The 20,661-nt window shown below is 42.9% G+C and overlaps 1 protein-coding gene across 16 annotated transcripts in view; it reads left to right on the forward strand.

Annotated features, from left to right (window-relative positions):
- dlg1b (discs large MAGUK scaffold protein 1b) overlaps positions 1-18,985 on the forward strand; it is a 64,288-nt gene extending 45,303 nt beyond the window's left edge. For 9 of the 16 annotated variants that reach the window (XM_047027831.1, XM_047027833.1, XM_047027838.1 and 6 more), the window contains 18 exons: positions 293-417; positions 1,229-1,398; positions 2,288-2,424; positions 2,600-2,744; positions 6,752-6,878; positions 8,511-8,667; positions 8,819-8,921; positions 10,295-10,409; positions 10,613-10,789; positions 11,331-11,400; positions 13,165-13,264; positions 14,648-14,689; positions 15,783-15,833; positions 16,008-16,109; positions 16,395-16,567; positions 16,722-16,831; positions 17,130-17,221; positions 17,545-18,985. In XM_047027831.1, coding sequence (XP_046883787.1) covers positions 293-417; positions 1,229-1,398; positions 2,288-2,424; positions 2,600-2,744; positions 6,752-6,878; positions 8,511-8,667; positions 8,819-8,921; positions 10,295-10,409; positions 10,613-10,789; positions 11,331-11,400; positions 13,165-13,264; positions 14,648-14,689; positions 15,783-15,833; positions 16,008-16,109; positions 16,395-16,567; positions 16,722-16,831; positions 17,130-17,221; positions 17,545-17,651 — 2,103 coding nt within the window. In that variant the 3' untranslated portion in view covers positions 17,652-18,985. Of the gene's footprint in view, positions 1-292; positions 418-1,228; positions 1,399-2,287; positions 2,425-2,599; positions 2,745-6,751; positions 6,879-8,510; positions 8,668-8,818; positions 8,922-10,294; positions 10,410-10,612; positions 10,790-11,330; positions 11,401-13,164; positions 13,265-13,719; positions 13,754-14,647; positions 14,690-15,782; positions 15,834-16,007; positions 16,110-16,394; positions 16,568-16,721; positions 16,832-17,129; positions 17,222-17,544 lie in introns of all 16 variants that reach the window. The other 7 variants (XM_047027832.1, XM_047027841.1, XM_047027846.1 and 4 more) reach the window with 3 other exon arrangements.
- Positions 18,986-20,661: the final 1,676 nt, after the last annotated feature.

Here is a 20,661-nt window from a genome sequence, read left to right on the forward strand (position 1 = left end):
GTGACCTAATTCAGCTGTGCTCTCTCAAGTGCACATTATTATTAACACGGCGTAAATAAAAAATGCTTCTCCCCAAGCTGTCTCCCTGCTAGCTCTTATCCCTGTGCCACTGTTCCTCAAACGCACAGACTTTCTCCGTGTGTGCCTGTGTCCTGGTGCTGTTTACATGTGCTAATATTACCACACTGAAGTGGTTTAGAAACATCATCATTAGACGCATTACAACTTTCCTGCCACACTATATATAATATTCCTGTTGTTGTTGTTGACTAACAACGTTCTTTCTCTCCAGGGAAATTCGGGTCTGGGTTTCAGTATCGCAGGGGGCACAGATAACCCACACATCGGAGAAGACCCGAGTATCTTCATCACAAAGGTTATCCCTGGGGGTGCAGCAGCCCAGGATGGACGTCTTCGGTGAGGATCACAGACGTGCACACACACACACACACACACACACACACACTCAGACTGCATGACATGGCTCACACCTGATTGTGTGTATAGGTTTGTACAGAGATATTTTTCTAGACTATTCTACCTCACAGGGTGACCAGGCATAGATTTGGAGTACAGTGGCAACAAGTGTAGAAATGAGTGGTGATAGATGTTCAGCTTATGAACATGTGCTCCTGGGGGAAAGGAGACGCGTCCACATAGAAAACAAAGGCCTTCAGAAGGGGCTCGAGGCTTGATTCCACAGGAGAGTAACGACCCACCTTGGTAGAGCCAGTGACACCACAGGGGATCCCCTCACTGTGTCTGAGGGACAAGCAGCCTTCACCCAGCTGGCCAGACCACCCCCAGAGGCTCGGGCTGATTTCACGGCTTCATAAATGTTTCAGAGAGTCCTGGCCGGGGAACGTAATCCAGGTGCTGATGACTGTCTGGATAGGGATAGGGTCACAGCCATGCTATTCTCCATCGTTGAGGGGGGTCAAATATGTCTCCCTTTTATGGAGAGTCCGATTGCTCGCTTGCACAGGAGCGTTTTTTGTTTTGTTGTCGAGTCGGTGTCAAAGGGTCATGTTTCTATTTCTTTGTTGATGGAAAGATTCAGGTCATTTCCATTTCACCCTGCAAATTCATTTGATTCAGGTACTATAAATGAACCCATTGAAAAGAGAGGACCGTTTTGACCAAATCTGGATTCTTATAGACAAATGAGTCCAGCTGGGATAATGCCTGACTCAGAGCCTGACCCGTGTTTCTAACAACCCCTAAACAGTGTCAACGATGTGATCCTGAGAGTCAACGAGGCGGATGTCCGGGACGTGACCCACAGTCGGGCTGTGGAAGCACTGAAGGAGGCGGGCTCGCTTGTACGCCTCTACGTGCGCCGGAGGAAGGCCGTCTCTGAGAAGCTGATGGAGATCAAGCTGGTGAAAGGGCCTAAAGGCATGTACGGAAGCATCACACACGTCACATGATCTGCTCTTTTGAATGTAGTGAGATACATTATACCCAAGTTACATTTTACATGATAATAATCGGTCTTAGTCATATGTTCTAAGCCCCCTGTTCTGGGGGACTCTTGAAATACATCTCAGCAAATGTCATTATTATTATTCATATAATTCTGTACAGATCCCCAAGTTATTATAAGTGACTTTTAAACTGTTACTTGGATGTTGAGAATCAACCTTTCTGTCCAGTATAGAGGCTTTAGAATATATTTTTTCAACATTATTCATCTGTGTGAAGACAATTTAGAAGGAAAAGCACTTATATTGAGGAATACTTTTTTTCTCTACCCAACATGTTAGGGTTTAATCCTAAATGTAATAAAAGAAGCAATAATGGTAAATCACTTCTTTGGATTAAGACTGGCCTGGGGGCTCTGACGGGTGGGGGTGGGGGATTGTCCGAGTCACACTATCCTTCTGGCTCAAACTGCATTAACTTGGGGCTGCCTGCAACCACAATGCTGGCCTTCTCAGTTAGAAATGTATGTATGCATCATTATCCATGATGCAAAAGAGGACATTATTGTGCTTTTCATTTCTGGTTGGTAAATAATAAATATATGCAGATTTTTCAATCTGTTGTCTTTATTTGCCAAGTCGCTTTTGCGTTAATTCCCCCAGGGTCTTATGATTATTCAGACAACTGGAACAAATCTTCAGCTCCAATGAAACCTATAGAGAAGGGTTTTCTTTGTCAGAATGTACAGTTCCACCATTCGTCTGGGTGGTGTTGGTTTATTCTACTACAGTATGTTAAATGTTCCTTTCGCTCTCTCCATAGTGGTCTGACAGACTTGCCCCTTTGTCTTGGTCTCTCCCAGGTCTTGGTTTCAGTATAGCAGGGGGTGTGGGGAACCAGCACATCCCAGGGGATAACAGCATCTACGTCACCAAGATCATCGAAGGAGGAGCTGCACACAAAGACGGAAGATTACAGATAGGAGACAAACTTCTGGCTGTAAGTGCGCATTCTGAATGGTGTATTTGGACACATTGGTCTTTTGTCTGATGATATAATGTCCTGTGTGTTTTTTTATATATATATATATATATATATGTGTGTGTGTGTGTGTGTGTGTGTGTGTGTGTGTGTACCACCCAAGTGTTGAGCTCTCTGGTGTGTCCCTGTGCAGGTGAACAGTGCTTGCCTTGAAGAGGTGAGCCATGAACACGCCGTGACTGCCTTGAAAAACACCCCCGACGTGGTCTACTTGAAAGTGGCAAAACCCAACAGTGTCTTCATGAATGACAGCTTTGCTCCGCCTGACATCACCAACTGTGAGTATGCTTTTGTGTTGGTTTGTATTATCTCTCCCTTTCAGTCTGGACGTAAACATGTGCTCCCTGTATCAAACAAGCTGATTTCCTGTAGAATATTTTTATTTTTTTTTTCTCTCTCTGAATTTCTCTACTAATTGACAGTAAGAAATGTGGATGTGCATCTTAACTGTGCGTTTGTGACATCTGCTAACTCAACAAAAAAGGAATACATAAATTGAATGATACAATCGATCAATTTGAGTTCAAATGTTTTTTTAAGGTTTGCACTTCATAGATGGCGTGACAAAGCTATTATTGTGATACTGATGACTCGTTAATTAGATTAATCCCATATCTGAGCTTTTTTTATCCAACATGTCGTTTTACCGTTCCATTTGACCTACGGTAGCTTCCTCATTTAAGTGAAATGTAATGGATAACACCAGGTGGTAAGTTATTGTCCTGTGCGAGAAGGATCTGGGAAATAGATGAAAGGATTTCGTGACACACTCTGACACCTAACCACATTCAGCCCAGACGCATCCAATTGCACAGCAAAAGGAGAGAAAAAAAAGCCAGCCACCCAAATCACAAACCAATTTGCAAAAACGACCAAATGTGCCAGAGAACCAGCCCCAGCTGGCTACCCCTGACATTTCCGTGGTACTGAGGTTGAAAGTGTGTCAGATCAGCCACCACATTGATCTGTCCTGCTTGCTAGTGGCAGTGCCGGGGGGGGGGGGGGGGGGGGGCACTAACAGCCCCACAGAGGAAAGGGCTCAAGCCCAATTGATTGGACACATCTGACCAACCTACCCCCACATACTGACGCCATTCGCTCCCTCAGCCGTGAAGGCCTCAGCAAAACGGCTCATGTTGGTTAGGTTAATGTATACACTGTGAAGCATCATGTCAGGAAGTGATGTCAGTTTTAGCAACACGGACAGCACCAGTGATAATACCCATCTTAGTCGTCAGATTGTTTCCCCAAATATGTGGTTGATTCAAGGCCATGTGACTTATTTGAAGGGGGGTATTACAAAGCAGATTACTTGCAAATCATTACTGCCCTGTGTGGACAGCAATGCTTTCCTTATTGGGAAGGTGAAGGAATGTTAGAGACACACCAATGAATTGGATATTCTCCTTTTCTTATAGGTATAAGTACAGTTATTTGTACCAGAACAACATAGCCAAACATCAAGGTGAAAAAAAGAGCATTTGTTTGACCGTCCATTTTGTAGTGAGAATGCCTGTCCCTCAGGGCACCAAAGGTCATGTCCCCCTCTCACGTCCCAGGGCTGGAGGCCTCTACAGACACACACCACACACAAGCTGTTTAAATGCATCCCAGTCATTTCTGCTCCAACTAATTATTGGGGAAGGGAAATTCACATGGGACCACAATTGATCCATCTCAACTAAGAGACAATGCTCCCTCTAATTTACTGTGAATGGCACGTTTCAAAGACAAAACTATGCAGCGCTTTCCTTAAACACGGTCGGTTCACATGTATTAGTGGCAAATTGCTCCCTTGATGGATCCCAACGTTGGTGATGGTGGGGTTGGGGTTGCTCAAGGGTGGAAAAGGAGTTGGACTGTCAGTTTCTGCATTGTACAGAGGTTTTCCAACAACACCTAACATCTTATGTTTGTATGTTTGTATGTAATTTCATATATTAAATTCACAAATGATCATTTAACACATCACCTGCAATTCAGTTGATGAATTTGTTACAGCTGGGCAAAGATGGTGTTAGTGGAGTTAATACTGTACATTCATTTAAAGAACTACAGATTGTTCTGTGGATATCATCCCCAAAAAGGATTCATTCACTGTAATGCAATGGCATGAAAGACCTAAGCTAGTTCCATCTCCATCCATCTGTTCTTTAAATGATTACAACCTGTATACAATGATGGTACAGAAGAGTGAATACATAGACATACAAACATGGTGAGATATTAGTGTGACACTGACTTGACAACTGGACCAAAATACTTTTGAAATCCAGTCAAAAGGTCATCTGCACCACCTTGAGCACAATGCTAGAGGCGACTGTCACTATCAGTGTCTTGGCAGTCCCCCTCTCAGTCCTCTGCTCTCTAAAAAGCCCCTCGAACTGAAAGCTAACGCTAACACGGTGCTCCCAGAGGTCCCCCGAGACGAGCATACCGCTGTCATGACGTGTCCACTCACAGGCGTGAAGGACAAACGACAGAATTGAATCACAGCCTGGGTGTCACGTGCCGTGCTGCTGCTGATGCTACGACCGCTTCCTGCTAATCCAGACAGTAATACACTAATGCAGAGAACGGGGAGAGGTTGTGGAGGTGGGAAGGGGGGAACAATATTATAATGATGGTTCCCGCTAGGAAGCATGGAGAAGGATCTAAACCGGAGTTAATGAATGAGAAATAATTCTGTTAAGTGTGCACAATGGCTCAATAATGGGTATTTGAGGGGGGGGGGGATGGAAATGGGGACATGATTGTGTTGATGGGCCTTATGATTTGGTGTGCACTGTACCCTCATCCTTCTCTTTGGAGTTATCGGATGCACCAATTGGGTTGATTGGATCAAGAGAAGGGGCTGGGGAAGGGAAGCTGCAGAATCAAGGCTTAATCTCCTGTTGTTATATTTAATTGAAAAAAGGGGTCTGGAGATCAATTCCAAATGTAGAATACCTACCTGAAGTTGTATTAATACATGTCAACTTGTATTAATTCTAGTTTTACATAAGTCCATATTTGGAGAAAGTCAATAGGTGCCATTTCTGGGAGGTATTTTTTCATTTACTTCAGGTTTGTTAACAAACATGTATGTCAATGTTCTCTTGAGAGATAATAAATTATCACTTTCAGTGTCACATACACCATGCTCATTTCATCCGCAAGGTTTACTGCCACTGAGACAATTAGTGAGCTTTTTTAGCAAGCACTGTTTCAAAGTGTTACTGCTTTTTAGTAGATTGTATGTGGGACCTTCACAGTGTTTTGTGTAAACCATGTCACTCACCATCTGTTAACTGCTGGTGAGATTGGACTGTTTATGAAATAATAAAACTTAAGTTCTGTACTAAGCTTCCATGTTTCCAATATAACCTTAAAATAGAGTATACATTCATCATCATCTGTACACAGTAAGGGTAACAAATCCACAGACATTTGACTCGAGACAACGTCATCAAACCGTGACCAGGTTCCAAAGGTGCGGGGTCAGTGGACAATATTCTGAAATTGGAATTGAGACATTATGCATGAGTCGTTAGCTGTAGCTTTGGCATGAAGGTAATTGTGCTTGTGAAACTGCTGACCTCCAAGCCCCATAGTAAAAAGTCAGAGGAACAACCAATCCCAATGTTGTAACTGACTTTCATACAGTAAAGGGTGATATTGTAATAATCATTGGATCGTCTTACAGTCAGCTAATGGCGTTCCCGGCCTCTAATTCATCTATGTAAAGTACAGCGAGCGTCGTCGGTGCTCAAATCAAGCCATTGGCAGTTTCTGTCATGTAGCTACAGTACGTTACCATGTCTCTGTCATGGAAATGGGAATGAGAGAGCACGGCTGTCGGCTTTTTCCGACACGGGGGTGTACACTGGCACACCAACATCCCACCCTGGATGTCCGAATGCTCAGGGTTGCATTACTTAACCCCCCCCACCCCCCCATACCCCCCAAGGTCTTCCGTGCCTCACACAATCACATCTGTAACTGTAGCCCGGTGCACATTAGCTGAAGGATTGAAGTCGAGACTGTTTCCCCTCGCAAGCTGGTTGCTTTGGCACTGCGTGGGATCAGATGTTGGAGATGTGTTTCAAAGACTTAACGGCTTAGAGGACCAGACCCCAGAGTCTTGAGAACCTTGCCAGTCACAGACACGTACCCTGCCGTCCGCGTGCCTCTTCCGTAAAAGCTAGTGCAGGTCTACAGAGTTCAGCTTCTGCTTAGCTGTTTGGCATCCGTTTCCAGTTCTTGGCTTAGGCATCTAAGACTGTTTTTGTTTTGTCTCTGTCAGCCTACTCCCAACACATGGAGAACCATATCAGCCCTCCCAGCTTCCTGGGACAGCCCCTCCCATCTGCCCCCTCGGGACGCTACTCACCCACCCCCAAGAGCATGCTGGGAGAGGATGATGTCACCAGGTAAGGCAAAAAAAAAAATCGCTTTGAATGTCTTCTGGTGATTGATGATGCTCGATCACAGTGCGTGTCAACACACATAGGGTATACTTCTGTATGGGCACACTATGAATAGGAGACATGGAATGCTGGAGGGGTGTGTAAGTTGAAGATATGATAGGATAGAGGGACAGTGAGATTGATGGGGGGGATGAATGGAGTGCAGTAGAGAAGTGGATGGATAGAGGCAATAAGGATTCAAATGGAAAAAGGGATGCGCTTGGAAGGCGAGAGAGTGATAAACCAGGAAGATTTGTGTGGGGCTGGCCTTGGGCTGGCCTTGGAAGGTTTAAAGAGAGAGGGTCTTGGGAGATGAAGTAGCCTCCACCACGCTTCTCTATCTTTTTTTATTTTAACTCTCCCCTCCAACAGATCTCAGATCAGTCTGATGGCACTCAAGCCAGAGAGTGAACAGGATTTATTTTTAATTTCTCCGAGGCCAGTCAGCCAAAAGCGGCAATCGTGTGCAGCCTTATGCCTCATGGGTAAACAGGAGGGCAGATGGCCAGTCCCCCGGCGATAGTTCTCTTTCTCTCTCACTTTGTCACTCTCTCTCTCTCTCTCTCTCTGTTTCTATCCCCTCATTCTTTTTTGTCTCTGTAAAGGGAGGCATGAATGGGCACTTGACGGGCCTGAATCCACTTCCACAGGGTCTGTCACCTTATGACTTTTATTGTGAAGGGGAAAAGACGAGGCAGAAGAGTAGCAGCAGAGGAATACTCTCACATATTCAGCATTTGTACAGCATGACTGTCAGGAGCCTCTTGTTTGATCGTGTCCGTCTAGTAAGAGAGGGGGACTAACAAAAGTCTACAGTATTTAGTAGTGGGGGAAAAGACTGTGCGTAGAACAAAGTCGCCTCGAACGAACAGCACAAACACTGAATTAAGCGACTGACAAGCAGAAGACAGGAAGGGTTTTTAATAAGACGGATACTGAGATAATCAGTTGGAAGCAGTTGCGGTAATGATGATCATTATGCGTGACGTATAAGCAGCCAGTCACGGACTGTAATACATGGATGAGAAGGAGGAGACAAATGGAAGGGAACACGACTTAGAATGAAATATACACACACGTGGCCCTAACCATGGACAACTGCAACTTGGGCCGTGTTAGAAAAAAATCCTACTGTTTTTTTTCTAACAAACTTCAAATGTACAGTTTTGTGTAATTCTTTTCCCCAAGGTTGTATGTCTTTATGCCCTATAATAGGTATCCTATCAAAGGACCAACGGCCATAGTAGTATTGTATCATGTCCTTATCTCTCCGGCTTGTGTAGCACCTTGCTGTGTACTTATGTGAAATAAATAACACAGCGGTTTTGCCCTCTAGTGGTCAAACTTGTTCACATTAATAAACTGATGAAACAAGGGGTATATCAAAACCATCATTTATTATTTGAGTTGACATTCATGTAATCAACTGGTTTAGCTTAAATTATTTAGATTCAATCAAGCCCTTGCCTCAAGTTTCAAAGTTACAAAATTGCTAATTTTGTTCTTTGAAATGACAACCCTTTAAAGAGAGAGCTGGATGAAAATGAACTTTTTCTCTGCTCAGTGAATCTAATTCCTTTATGCCTTGTCCCCCAGAGAACCTAGAAAGGTGGTGCTCCACAGAGGAGCTACGGGGCTGGGCTTCAACATAGTGGGCGGGGAAGATGGAGAGGGCATCTTCATCTCCTTCATCCTGGCAGGAGGCCCTGCAGACCTGTGTGGGGAGCTGAGGAAAGGAGACCGCCTTGTCTCTGTAAGAACACGTGCACATTCTCAGACACACACACACACACAAACATCAAATCAAATCAATGATAATCAAGTATGAATTATCTCTCCCCCCCCCAATTATTTAGATATGTAAAACCTCCTCCACAGTGAATGATCTCTATCATCCCTGTCAGGTGAATGGTGTGGACCTCCGCAGTGCCACACATGAACAGGCGGCGGCGGCCCTCAAGAATGCTGGTCAAACTGTCACCATCGTGGCCCACTACAGGCCAGAGGGTGAGCCACTTTGATATGATCTCCACCTATGTTCTGATTATAGGTCGATGGTGGATGTGTCTGCAAGCAAGATGTGAATTTCAATCAACGTAAGCCCACATAAGGGTCGATCTTCTGAATTCAATTGAATTCATCATCATGAAATGCGCTTGGAGAGTGACTTCGGAAAGAGGGTTGGGACAAAGGGTATTCACAGCAGGAGGAGGGAGCACAGAGGGATTGAATTATTGAAAGATGAGAGGGGGAGAGGAGGTAAGTGAGAGGAGCCAGGAGGCTGGAGAGGAGTGCAGAGGCAGCAGAAAGAGGACTTCACTATCAGTCACTGTAGGATGCTGTTTCAGTAGGCTGCAACTTGGTGGTCAGGACTGTACCAAGTGCCGGCTGAAGTATCTGAACTTCAATGCGTTGGCTCCTCTTGTAAGTACTGACCCTAGTCATGAGGAAGAGAGTTTACAGTCGCTGGTTTGTTTTCTAATCGTAAACTTGACTGCTGTTCTTCTGAAGTATTTGACAGAACAGTATATCATGTATACGCTTGCCAGTATATCATGTTGACGCTTGCCTTCCTGCAAAGTTAGAGGCACAATAAGATAACAAGGTAATAACATTAGGTTTGTAATAACATTAGGTTTATTTTAAAAGATTGGAATGCTTGTTTAAACGGCCTGGTGCAGTCTACATGAATGTGTTGGTCTGGACACACTGGACACAGTTCTGGTGGGGTGGGAGTTCTCTCTTGCCACCCCTCTAGCAGATGATGACATCACATGTCTGTTTGCTGCATGTTCAGTGCACAATGACGGGTGTCTTTTTTATTTTGACCTCACCATGAATGTGTTATCCTTGTCTTCAATGAACAGAATGATATGCTATTAATTATTTGTGGCAAATCTTTTTAAAACCTCGGTTTATTAACATTGGTTGAGTCTCAAAACGAGTCCATGTCTACTGTTTTCTATGTATGGCATTCAAATCAGCAGGATCATTGTAAGATATCATATGTCAGCTCAAAGCACCATGCTTTATTTAGCTAGTTTTGTCTTGGTCCTGGATTCAATTGTAAATCTATAGATTTGACAGACCTTCAGGTTTAACTTTATCCAAGTTTTGATTTAGTTCTTAGTTACTTAGCATTTAGTTACAACAGTCTGATAAACACATCCTGTATATGCTGTTGAAACTTCTGTTGCAGTTTCGTGTAGCTTTTGCTATTTATTGTCTTCTTCACTGGGTTAAGTTTTTCTTTCATATGGATGTCCTCAGAAATCTGGATCCATCTGATATGCAATAAATATGTTGGGTCTTCACCATTTTGAAAATAGCTTTTTCAGTTAGTCAAATGTCATGCATGGGCCTTGTTGTTTTTGCTCCAGAGTACAGTCGGTTTGAGGCGAAGATTCACGACCTGCGGGAACAGATGATGAACAGCAGCATCAGCTCTGGGTCGGGCTCCCTGCGGACCAGTCAGAAGCGATCACTCTACGTTAGGTAAGACGGATAAATACTACCTCTGTCAAGGAAGCCAGCTCTACACAAAGACCCTAGAACCACTCTGGAGAGAACTGCTGACAAATTGGAAAAGTAGTTCCCTGTCATCTGTTTCAGTAAATGGAGAATAGCAGAGAATATTTAATACATCACCACAAACAAAGATGTTTTCCTTACCATCTTTTTGGTGTCTGCTCCTCCAGAGCCCTGTTTGACTATGACAAAACCAAGGACTCGGGCCTTCCGAGCCAGGGCCTCAACTTCAAGTTTGGCGACATCCTTCATGTGGTGAACGCCTCAGATGACGAGTGGTGGCAGGCCCGCCAGGTGACCCCTGAAGGCGAGGTGGAGGAAGTTGGTGTCATCCCCAGCAAGAGACGGTAAAGTCACAGCACACACACTTTTAAACCTTCTTCCTGCCCTTCAGAGGTACAATAAAGAAAAAAACACTTTCTGGTGCTACGAAATTCCCCAAATCAATATTTATTGTCAGGTTTTATGAACAAATCTTGTTTGAGAAGTGCCAGCTAGCATGTTGTCAGTTAGTATCAGATTGTACTGTATATTTTCGGGACAAATATGCGGTTGATGTTGTTTCTCCAGAGAGAACAACCATGAACATGTATTTGGATCTGAGAAACTCAGAGCAAAGCTCCACATGGCTCCATAGAGCAGATATCTATCCCTGGGATGGAGCTTGGGTTACTTCCAGACAGTCATCCCTAAATATTTAAACTGGCCTCTCTGGAAGCCTGCTATATTGTGATGGCTCTGAGGGTCTGCAACCGGATGACCCTCCCTGGTGTCCAGTTTCCATGGGATCTGAAGGCGGTGTGATATCTGGGAGTATGGTCACGAGGAAGGGGAGCCATGGCTGTTAGTAGAGAACAACTCTTGACTTTCTGTCACTTTTCCTCTCAGGGTGGAAAAGAAGGAGCGGGCGAGGTTAAAGACGGTCAAGTTTAACTCCAAGTCTCAGAGAGACAGAGGGGTAAGAGCATCCATCTTCTCTACTTAGTTGTAAGGTGCTGGAATATCGATTATAGTGGATTTTATAGTGTGTGTATATATATATATATATATTTAATTTGTACATTTTTCTTTAAAGTAATTGTGATGGACTGATTAGTATGCATGGAAATGTCTCTGTTTCAGCACATTGTGTGCATATCAAGTTTTTAACCTGCGCTTTCTTACTTCTTCGTGTTGTACGATTGATGTCTCAAGTAATATAGGAACAGGATCGTTTGATAATAATAAAAAAGGACTACTAATAAGTTTTGACTGCCTAATGTTCACTGACTGTCTAATGTTGAAAATGCTGGCCAGAAAGTTTAACAGCATGTATTGATGACCTTTTTTACTGTCGCTGCCCCAAGTCTAGCCGTCCTATTGCCTTTTAATAACATGTATTCATATCAATATAACTGCACTGACATGCCTTCGTCAGCCACGTTCTCCGTCCCTTACCGTGAAATAGCACCCTGTGGCGTGTTCCTTCGACACGCCAGCCCAAACACCCAATGCTGCCTCCTAACTCGGCAATCAGGAAACCCCAAAACCAACGTGCATGAGCGGAACAAACCAGAATACAGATACGCTTGCCATTGATGTCTGACTCTCTGCCTCCGCTACTTCCATCCGCACCACACCCTTCCTCTTCACCATGCTGTCCTCCTTTCCTCACTCACTCTCTCACTCCTAGCCACCCCCCCCCCCCCCCCCCCCCCCCCCCCTCTCTGCTGATGTGATCCTAACTCTGGCTGCTCTGAGTTTGTAACAAATGTTGCATGTTCTAACGTCATCTATCTGAGGGGGGGAAATTATGGGTTTTTATTGATTTTGACGCGTTCTGCTATTGATTTACTATGAATTTTGAATAGAGGGGAGAAATGTGTTTTAACATTAAGAGTACAGAGCAAAATGTAAATTCAAGCTCATGCATCATTATTTTTTAGAAGACGGCTTCAGTCAACTGACCCTACAACTTACAGTTAACAACATGCATTCTTTAATCATAACTTCAGGTTTTGGACCAGACAATTGCCTAAATATCTTTGAATCTGAATTAGCCCACTTTTCCCCTCTCTGCATGTCAAATAAATAATGGGTTTTAAGAACAGTTTGTTTCATAGCTCTCCCTCTCTCTAGATATCTCTCTCGAGATATTCCTTTCCAGTTGGACATTCTTATATATAATTTTGGATTGAATGTACTTCTCTGATTCTGTGGCTAAGGTATTTTAGTTTTTGTATGGTTAAAGCTTTTCCAAATCTGTATTAGAATAAATAAATTCAACATAATCAACCATAACTATTACAAGTATAATAAATACTATAGTATAATGGATAAAATACAAATCTGTATTTGATCAACTCAGCTTGGTGTGCCTTTACACTACAAATACCATACCAAGGGGAATTTCTTAAACATACACAGTAATAGCAGTATTCATAATGCTGCCGTATACAATTCCTGTCAAGTAGCTTGAATACAGTGACAAGCTTATTCAATGCATTCAATATGTACAACTTTGAGATTTCCTGCTGACTTGGCAGGAAGCAGCGCTAGCCACAGACTCAAGAGTACCAGGTGGTGGAGAGGGCTCTCATTTTCTTCATATCAACATCCGACACCCCCCCCCCCCCTTTTCACCCCTTTTTGTTTCTTTCATCCCCCCTCCCTCTATCCTCTCTTTCCTCTCCCCTCCTCCCTCTCTCCTCTCTTTCCTCCCCCCCCTCCCTCTCTTCCTCAGCAGTCACTCAATGACAAGCGTAAAAAGAACCTCTTTTCCCGAAAGTTCCTTTTCTACAAGAACAAGGATGCGAGCGAGCAGGAAACGAGTGATGTTGAGCGTAAGTACAGCGCGAGCGAGAGATGAGGACGTTCACGGGGGCAGCCTGTCAGTGCTAAAGGTCGGAGGTCAGGAACGAGAAGAGGCCAGAGAGGTTACCACCAGACAAAGCATCAGTCAGTGCAACAGGAGCAGACCACAGTTTCTCCTAATAAGCAATATTAGGTGATGAAACTAATTGCCATAGAAGCCAATGAATGTCAAAATCAGCAATTACTACAATACATTAGCTGTTGGTAAATGTACACAGAGTAAAAATTATGTTGGAGCCAAAATCTACCACAGGAGTTCAACCTGCCCTTGAACCACAATGGCCACCCTGTTGCACTGGCCTAGCTGTGTCAGGTTGGAGTGCACCCCCACTCGTCTCTCTCTCACTGTAACTCCAGTAACATGTTGTCCTCTTGTGGTTGTGTTCTCTCCTGTTTGGCTTGCTCTCTGCTGACTGCTCCACAGGACAACCCTGACGACATGCTCTCGAAAGGCCAGAGTAAGTTCTCTCAGCTCCCAGACCCCCAAACTAGGCTACAGCACCTAAGGCATCCAAGCCATCCATCCAGTCTCATTATTCCCTCTGGATAAGAACCTTTCTCCATTCCCTTCCTCTTCAGTCCATACAACACCCTCTGTGTATATCTTGAAACGTCACATACATCAGTACAAGCCTACTGCACACAGACAATCAGTTTGACACATACACATGCAGTCCCATCATCCCTGCAGCATTCCCAGTAGTGCCTGCAGTCCATCTCCAGCCTCTTGCATCCTTTCTTTGGGCCTTCATAGAGACTAGGAACCATTCCCTTTTCATTTGTGTTTATGAAAAGCAGGTAAGTCCTCGCCCTAATCCAGTATCTACCGAACACAAGTATTTCGAGGGGGGAGGCACTTTTTACCAATATCCTTGGTTTGGTTAATTCAGTGTTTAAGACACCCTTTATTATGATTATTATTTCTTTATTCCGGACACACAAACGGTCCATAGCACAATACAAAACTTTAGATAGGGCTAGCTTTGGTATGTGTACTATATATTCCGATACGTGCAGTTCTAAAGTATATGTGGACTTTGGGAAACATTGCACATTCTGCTCAATAGTCAGAGAAGAAATGTGCTGGTTTGTGTTTTGTGTGTGGAAGTGTGTATGATTTGTCAATAAAAAAAAAAAATGTTGTTCCTTCTCAAGTGAAGTATATATGTTCGATGTAGCATGTTATGGAAGTTAAAGGAGCTAATGAATTGAAACTCCCTCTTGTGTATTTAAAATCTATATTCTTGTCATACTTAGCCAAGGAAAGCCACTGGTTTGAACCACACTGAATCGCCGCCCTTACTGTACTGTGGTAACTCACCAAACATATCCCTCCTCTGTTGTAATTCCAGAACATGTGACTTCTAATGCCAGCGATAGTGAAAGTAGTTACCGTAAGTCTCACCCACTATTTTGGGCATTAACAGCTGTTAAGCTTATGTTATGCCCTCTCCTGCTTCCCGGAACGGGCTGTGCGGAATGATGCAAAAATACTGACGCTAACCAATAATAACACACTAAAGCAACTGTATGTGAGCTACCAATGAATCAGTGTGTGTGAGTTGACACCGGCTCAGTCACTGGCTTGCAGCTGTAAGAATGCTGGTCACTTGATGTCATTAAATGGTCCCCAAAGCAGCATCTTAAATACTTGTTTTTCAAGGGGACTATCTTCATGCCCGCATTGTTGATCACATAACAAGTAATGACATAATTAACTTCTTGATGTGTCTGTAAGTAGATGTAGACCCGCAAGCAGACTGCATGAGGCTGCAGAATTTTGTCCCCAACAGGCCAAGTAACCATAGAGATAAAGAGTTTTTATCTTGGTCAATACAACTGTAAAAGTGTTAGTCCTTCTGCTTTTGGCTTGTTAATCTTCATTATCAAGTATGTATGAAAGATATAAAAGGCTTGTGAGGCTTCTGTGTTGCATGCGTCAGCGTGGGATGACTGTGTGGGTTTTGGAATGTGGCCACACATGATGGTCTGCATGGTTAATCTTTGATCTTAACATAAAAAGGGCAATGTTAGCATTGTGGACTAATCCGTGCATTATTGATATTCGTCTTACAAACAACACTGGGATCTCACCTCATATAACATTTCAGGGGGTTGGATGCACATAGCAACCAGGTGATGGGGGTGTGTCATCACTACTAAGTAGTTCACCTTCAGTAGAATCTATGATGCTCCTGCTTTAAAGTGATGTAGCATTCCCATATTCACTGCATATTCCATATCATCCTTCCATAGCTGTCCAGAAGATCTCAACACTGCTGATGTCGTTTCATAGATTTACTAGATTGTTTTTTACAGATGGTTGTGTGTGCACACATGCACACCACGCTAATCTTAAATTGTGTAGTTTAAAGTAATAGTCTACTTTACATTTTACATGACCACTATGCCTATCAGTGGTAGGAGTAATAGCCGTTGCTAGCTTTATATGTTCTGTTAAACAGTTAAAACCATCTTTATTCACAGGTGGTCAAGAAGAATATGTGCTGTCCTACGAGCCAGTCAGCCAACAGGAAGGTAGGTCTTGTTTCCTGTCCTCTTCTTCTATAATGTTGACTATGTTAGCAGTGGATTGTAAGTTGATCATTGCAATGAAGGAAGGGTAACTTGACTTTATACATAATGCCTCAGATATATTGTGTTTTTAAACATTAATTTATATGGAATTAATATAAATAATTCTTCCATTAGTGAACTACACCCGGCCAGTTATAATCCTGGGTCCCATGAAAGATCGGATAAATGATGACCTGATATCGGAGTTCCCAGACAAATTTGGTTCTTGTGTTCCTCGTGAGTATAACGCAACTTGTCAATGGCTTATGATGTGCCTGTAAAGGACCATGTAAATGTAATTACAATATGTTTACCAAGAAACCCCCCTATATCACTCTATTTAAAGTTGACCGATCCAATCACATGTTTACTACTCTGCATATGCATCAACAGTTAACACTAAGAAAATGATGCAACCCTCACAAAATCCATGGAGTGATCATTTGAATTGTTCAACCCCAAAGTAGTCCTTTCTTCACAATGTGTGTTCCTAAGAGAATTCCCCCTGTTCTTTGTTTTCAGACACGACCCGGCCCAAGCGGGACTACGAGGTGGATGCCAGAGACTACCACTTTGTGGTCTCCAGAGAGCAGATGGAGAAGGACATCCAGGACCATAAGTTCATTGAGGCGGGCCAGTACAACAACCACCTGTACGGCACCAGTGTGCAGTCCGTACGTGAGGTGGCAGAGAAGGTATACAACATGCAAATCTTTCCTTTAGTACTTTTTTACAATTTGTTTTCTCCCCGGGTTAATATACGTATGTATGTTATAAAAGATGTACTGATCCAAACAGTAGCCCTTACTGATTCTCAAAAGTGCCTCTCCCTATCCCACCCCACCTCAGGGCAAACACTGCATCCTGGACGTGTCGGGCAACGCCATCAAGAGACTCCAGCTGGCACAGCTCCACCCCATCGCTGTCTTCATCAAACCCAAATCAGTGGAGAACATCATGTGAGTAAGCGTGCTGCTAGCCAGCTGATGGTCCATCATGTGTCTCGGGTTGGTCACATAACACAGATCAACACCTCATGTTTGTTTAGATGTCAATTCCATATACACCGATCAGCCATAACAGTATAACCACTGACATGTGAAGTGAATAACACTGATTATCTCGTTATCATGGCAACTGTCAATTTGACAAGCAATGGTTGGATATATATATATATATAAACACCACCTGACAAAGAATGCTTCTGCCAATGGAAAGGGGCCATAATGCTTATCTCCTCTCAACCTGAATTACCAGGGAAATGAACAAGAGACTGACAGAGGAGCAGGGAAGGAAGACCTTTGACAGAGCCACCAAGCTGGAGCAGGAGTTCACTGAGCATTTTACAGGTACGATCACCCCACGCACACACACGGGCATTTTTTTTTTTAAGTTGAGGGAATATCAAAGAAGCATTTCATTCTCATTCTACGCTTTGACTAAATGTACCGCGTCACAGACAATGATCTGATTTTTGTTTTTGAGCAGTTGTATACTAATGTTCTGATTTTCATTATTAAGATTATGACATGTAATGGTAGCATTTCGATCACTGGTGTTTTCAAAGCAGATTTGAGACGAAAAGAACAAGGAGTGATATTGTAGTGAAATAATGTATCAAGTAAACCACCTTCAAGGTAATTTACTGACTTTTCTTCTGTCTTTCTTTCAGCTATTGTTCAAGGAGACACTTTGGAGGAGATCTACGATCAAGTCAAACAGATCATAGAGGAACAATCTGGCCCGTTCATATGGGTACTATCCAAGGAGAAGTTATGAAAGGTCACGCTTTCTACTCCGCCATCGTCCTCTCTGTATTTATATTTTTTATTTTTTTTACCAAACTGGTCTGCTGTAACTACCCCCACAACCCACCCCCTCAACCCAACTTCGCCCCAAACCCACTCCTGCCCAACCCAACTTACCCACCCCTTGTCTACCTGCTACACAGTCCCTGATACCATCATTCTTTTTCCTACCTAACCCACCCATCCCCTCTCTATGCCAGGTTTCTCACATTAAGGTCGAAGTTTGTCAGACCTTATTGGCCAACCATAAAACGTTGGACCATGTAATACGAAGTCTTGAGTCCCCATTGGGGTCACCCCCGAGAAGTGACACCCAGTGAACGAGACCAGCAGCGCAAAGCACACAGGGTGTAGGATTTTAAAAACGGTACAGTTCCTTAATGTTTAAGGGAGGTGAAACAAATGTGTATGTGTAAGCGGATTGTGGGTGCGTATGTCCTATTTAAAAAGGTTTTTATTTTGGGGGGGAGGGGGGGGGGGGTCGAGGACGACTGAGGGGATTTCCGTCTCAGGCTTTCAGGCGTCAAAAGTATAGTGGAAACACAGAGCAAAACTTTGCACGATATAGCTTTAACAGCATGTCTTTTAGTATATTTTCTCCCCTCCACCCCTTATCATCCTGTACCTTCAGCATACACAGTATATCATAAAATTATTATTTTCCTTTTTTAACACATAGTTGTATTCACTTTTTCTCTCCTTACCAGTGTGTCCATGATAGAAAAGCCATTGTACTTTGCATCTTTGAGTGACACAGATATGCATTTTGTGTGTGACAGGATAGAACAAAAGTCTTTAACTCAAGTCCTGGAGATGGGTTTGTGGAAGTGTGTTCTGGGTTTTACAAAGTGGAGTGAACGAGAGGATGGTAACTGGCTTGTACTGTTCAGATTCAATAGTGAATTAATTGCAGATTTATTTTTTAACTAATCTGGCCAGTGGGTTTCTGGACTAATGGACATTTGCAAGGCTTTGTTACAAAAAACTCAATGCTGATCAAAGGACGACACAAAAACGCACCGCTTCAGAGCTTGAGTTTAAGATCGCTATAAGAATGATGTAACGTTTTTTTAAGCAGTTATCAGTGTCTTACTGTTCAATGACCTATCTTTGATCATTTGAGTTATTTTTTTAAGAGTCCTTTACAAATGCGGAAAAGGAACTGCCATTGTAGGTGTCCGTAGATCTGTCAGCAAAATGCAGATGCAACAATTGAAGAATTTATTGTACAATGAGATTTTAACAGATATTTAACCCTCCGTAAACTGCCTATTTTGTTATAATAAAAGTCTATATTGAACTTTACTTAAGCACTACTACTATGGGAATTATTTTCTTTGCATTGTTAATCATATATAATACAAAAAGTATAAAGATCTTTAAATATGAATATATTTTTATTTGACGTTTCCCACCACATCATCCTTTTGTCTAAATTTTCTTTTTTAATCATAATAAAAGTTTAATATAGTAAAATAATCATTCTAACAATGCTCCCTTTTCTGGTTCTCGTGAACCTGTGGGAATGCTGGTTTATTTATGACTTGATACCTCAACCTTTTGTTCAAATAAAAACAAACAAAAAGAGCAGAGAAATTGACAGTATGTCAGGTTTTGTAGGAATGTGAGATGTCTTTTTGGACTGAAAACCAGCACAGATGCTGTACCAGAGTAAGGGAGTACTGCCCTCAGAGGATCAGGCTGTAGAGGGAAGTTGTTGAAACTGTATTTATTGGAGATAAGTCCTAGAAAGCTGGGGATTGAGCAATCATTCTTCTTACATATGTGATACAAGCTTTGATGTCTTCTTGTGAAATACTTCAATCAACAGACAGCCGGAAAGAACAGTGTCTATCCCCGCACTACGGTTACCCAATGCAAAATCCCCGCATCTTGATGAAACTTTCATGTGAGGAATGTACTGGCTATTCTCGCACAGGTTTCTCCAGACTGGTTCTAGATGTGAACTTGCGGTCCACTAGAATACCAGACTTTTTATATAAACTCTACCCAGCAGAGGGTGCTATACCTGGTCTCTGAGCAAAGGCCTAATCCACTCCATTTGCTCCTTGGAGATGTCCTGCTTTTTCTACAGTCAAGACAGCTTCTACTTCCACCTCACCACCCCAGTCCTCTGAAAATCTCCTGGACTCTCTGGAAAATGTAAATATGTGACCGATTCTCATTCATGCCATTGGTCTAAACGAGGAGAACGGTTAATAAAAATATATAAAGAATAGACTTTTCTCATACAGCTGAGTGTGTCTCTTATAATGAGTGGTCAGATTGGATGGTGTTCAGTTTAAATTGAAACATTTTAGTGTTGGTGTGTGTGAGAAAATTGTAAGCAGGTATTCTGAACCTGAGAATGTACATATCTGTGTCCATATAGATTTAACTATGAACTGTAAAGAACATCTGTAAAGTTTGCTTGAAACAACAAGGTATTTCTCTGGCAGTCAAAGATACAACAATAACAACAAAGACAATCTAGGCTACTCTAAAAGAGCCAGTAGGACTAAATGAACGTTTCTATGTTCACAAAAAAAACTTTTATTTCCAATAGCCTGCATTTCAAGATGCTATAATTGACATTTGGCAAGTACCGGGTTGTAATATTCATAGCCTGCAGAACGCAGACAGATGTCAGTGGCTCTGCATTGCCATCTCAAGGTGCACTCCACGACGCAGAAGAAAATCGCTTGAACACCGCCATGAGTTGTCAAATTCTGTCATTTGTCTTTGTGTTTTATTTGCCTCGAAGCGTCTCTAATTCCGTTTTTCACGTCCTTGACTAAAGTGTCCCGTAGTCTCCCAGCTTTCTTTCCCATTTCTCCGAAGTCCTTTGGAAGTTCTGAAGTTTCATGGCGTATCTGGCGCACGGTGTTTGACTTCAGGACTTTGGTTGTCGCGTCTTTACCAGCTATTTTTGCCTTCATCAAAGCATAGGCTGTAATCTGTGCGGCCCGTCTGACCGGTCT

Source organism: Hypomesus transpacificus, chromosome 10 (genome assembly GCF_021917145.1).
Source record: "Hypomesus transpacificus isolate Combined female chromosome 10, fHypTra1, whole genome shotgun sequence".
Lineage (NCBI taxonomy): Eukaryota > Metazoa > Chordata > Actinopteri > Osmeriformes > Osmeridae > Hypomesus > Hypomesus transpacificus.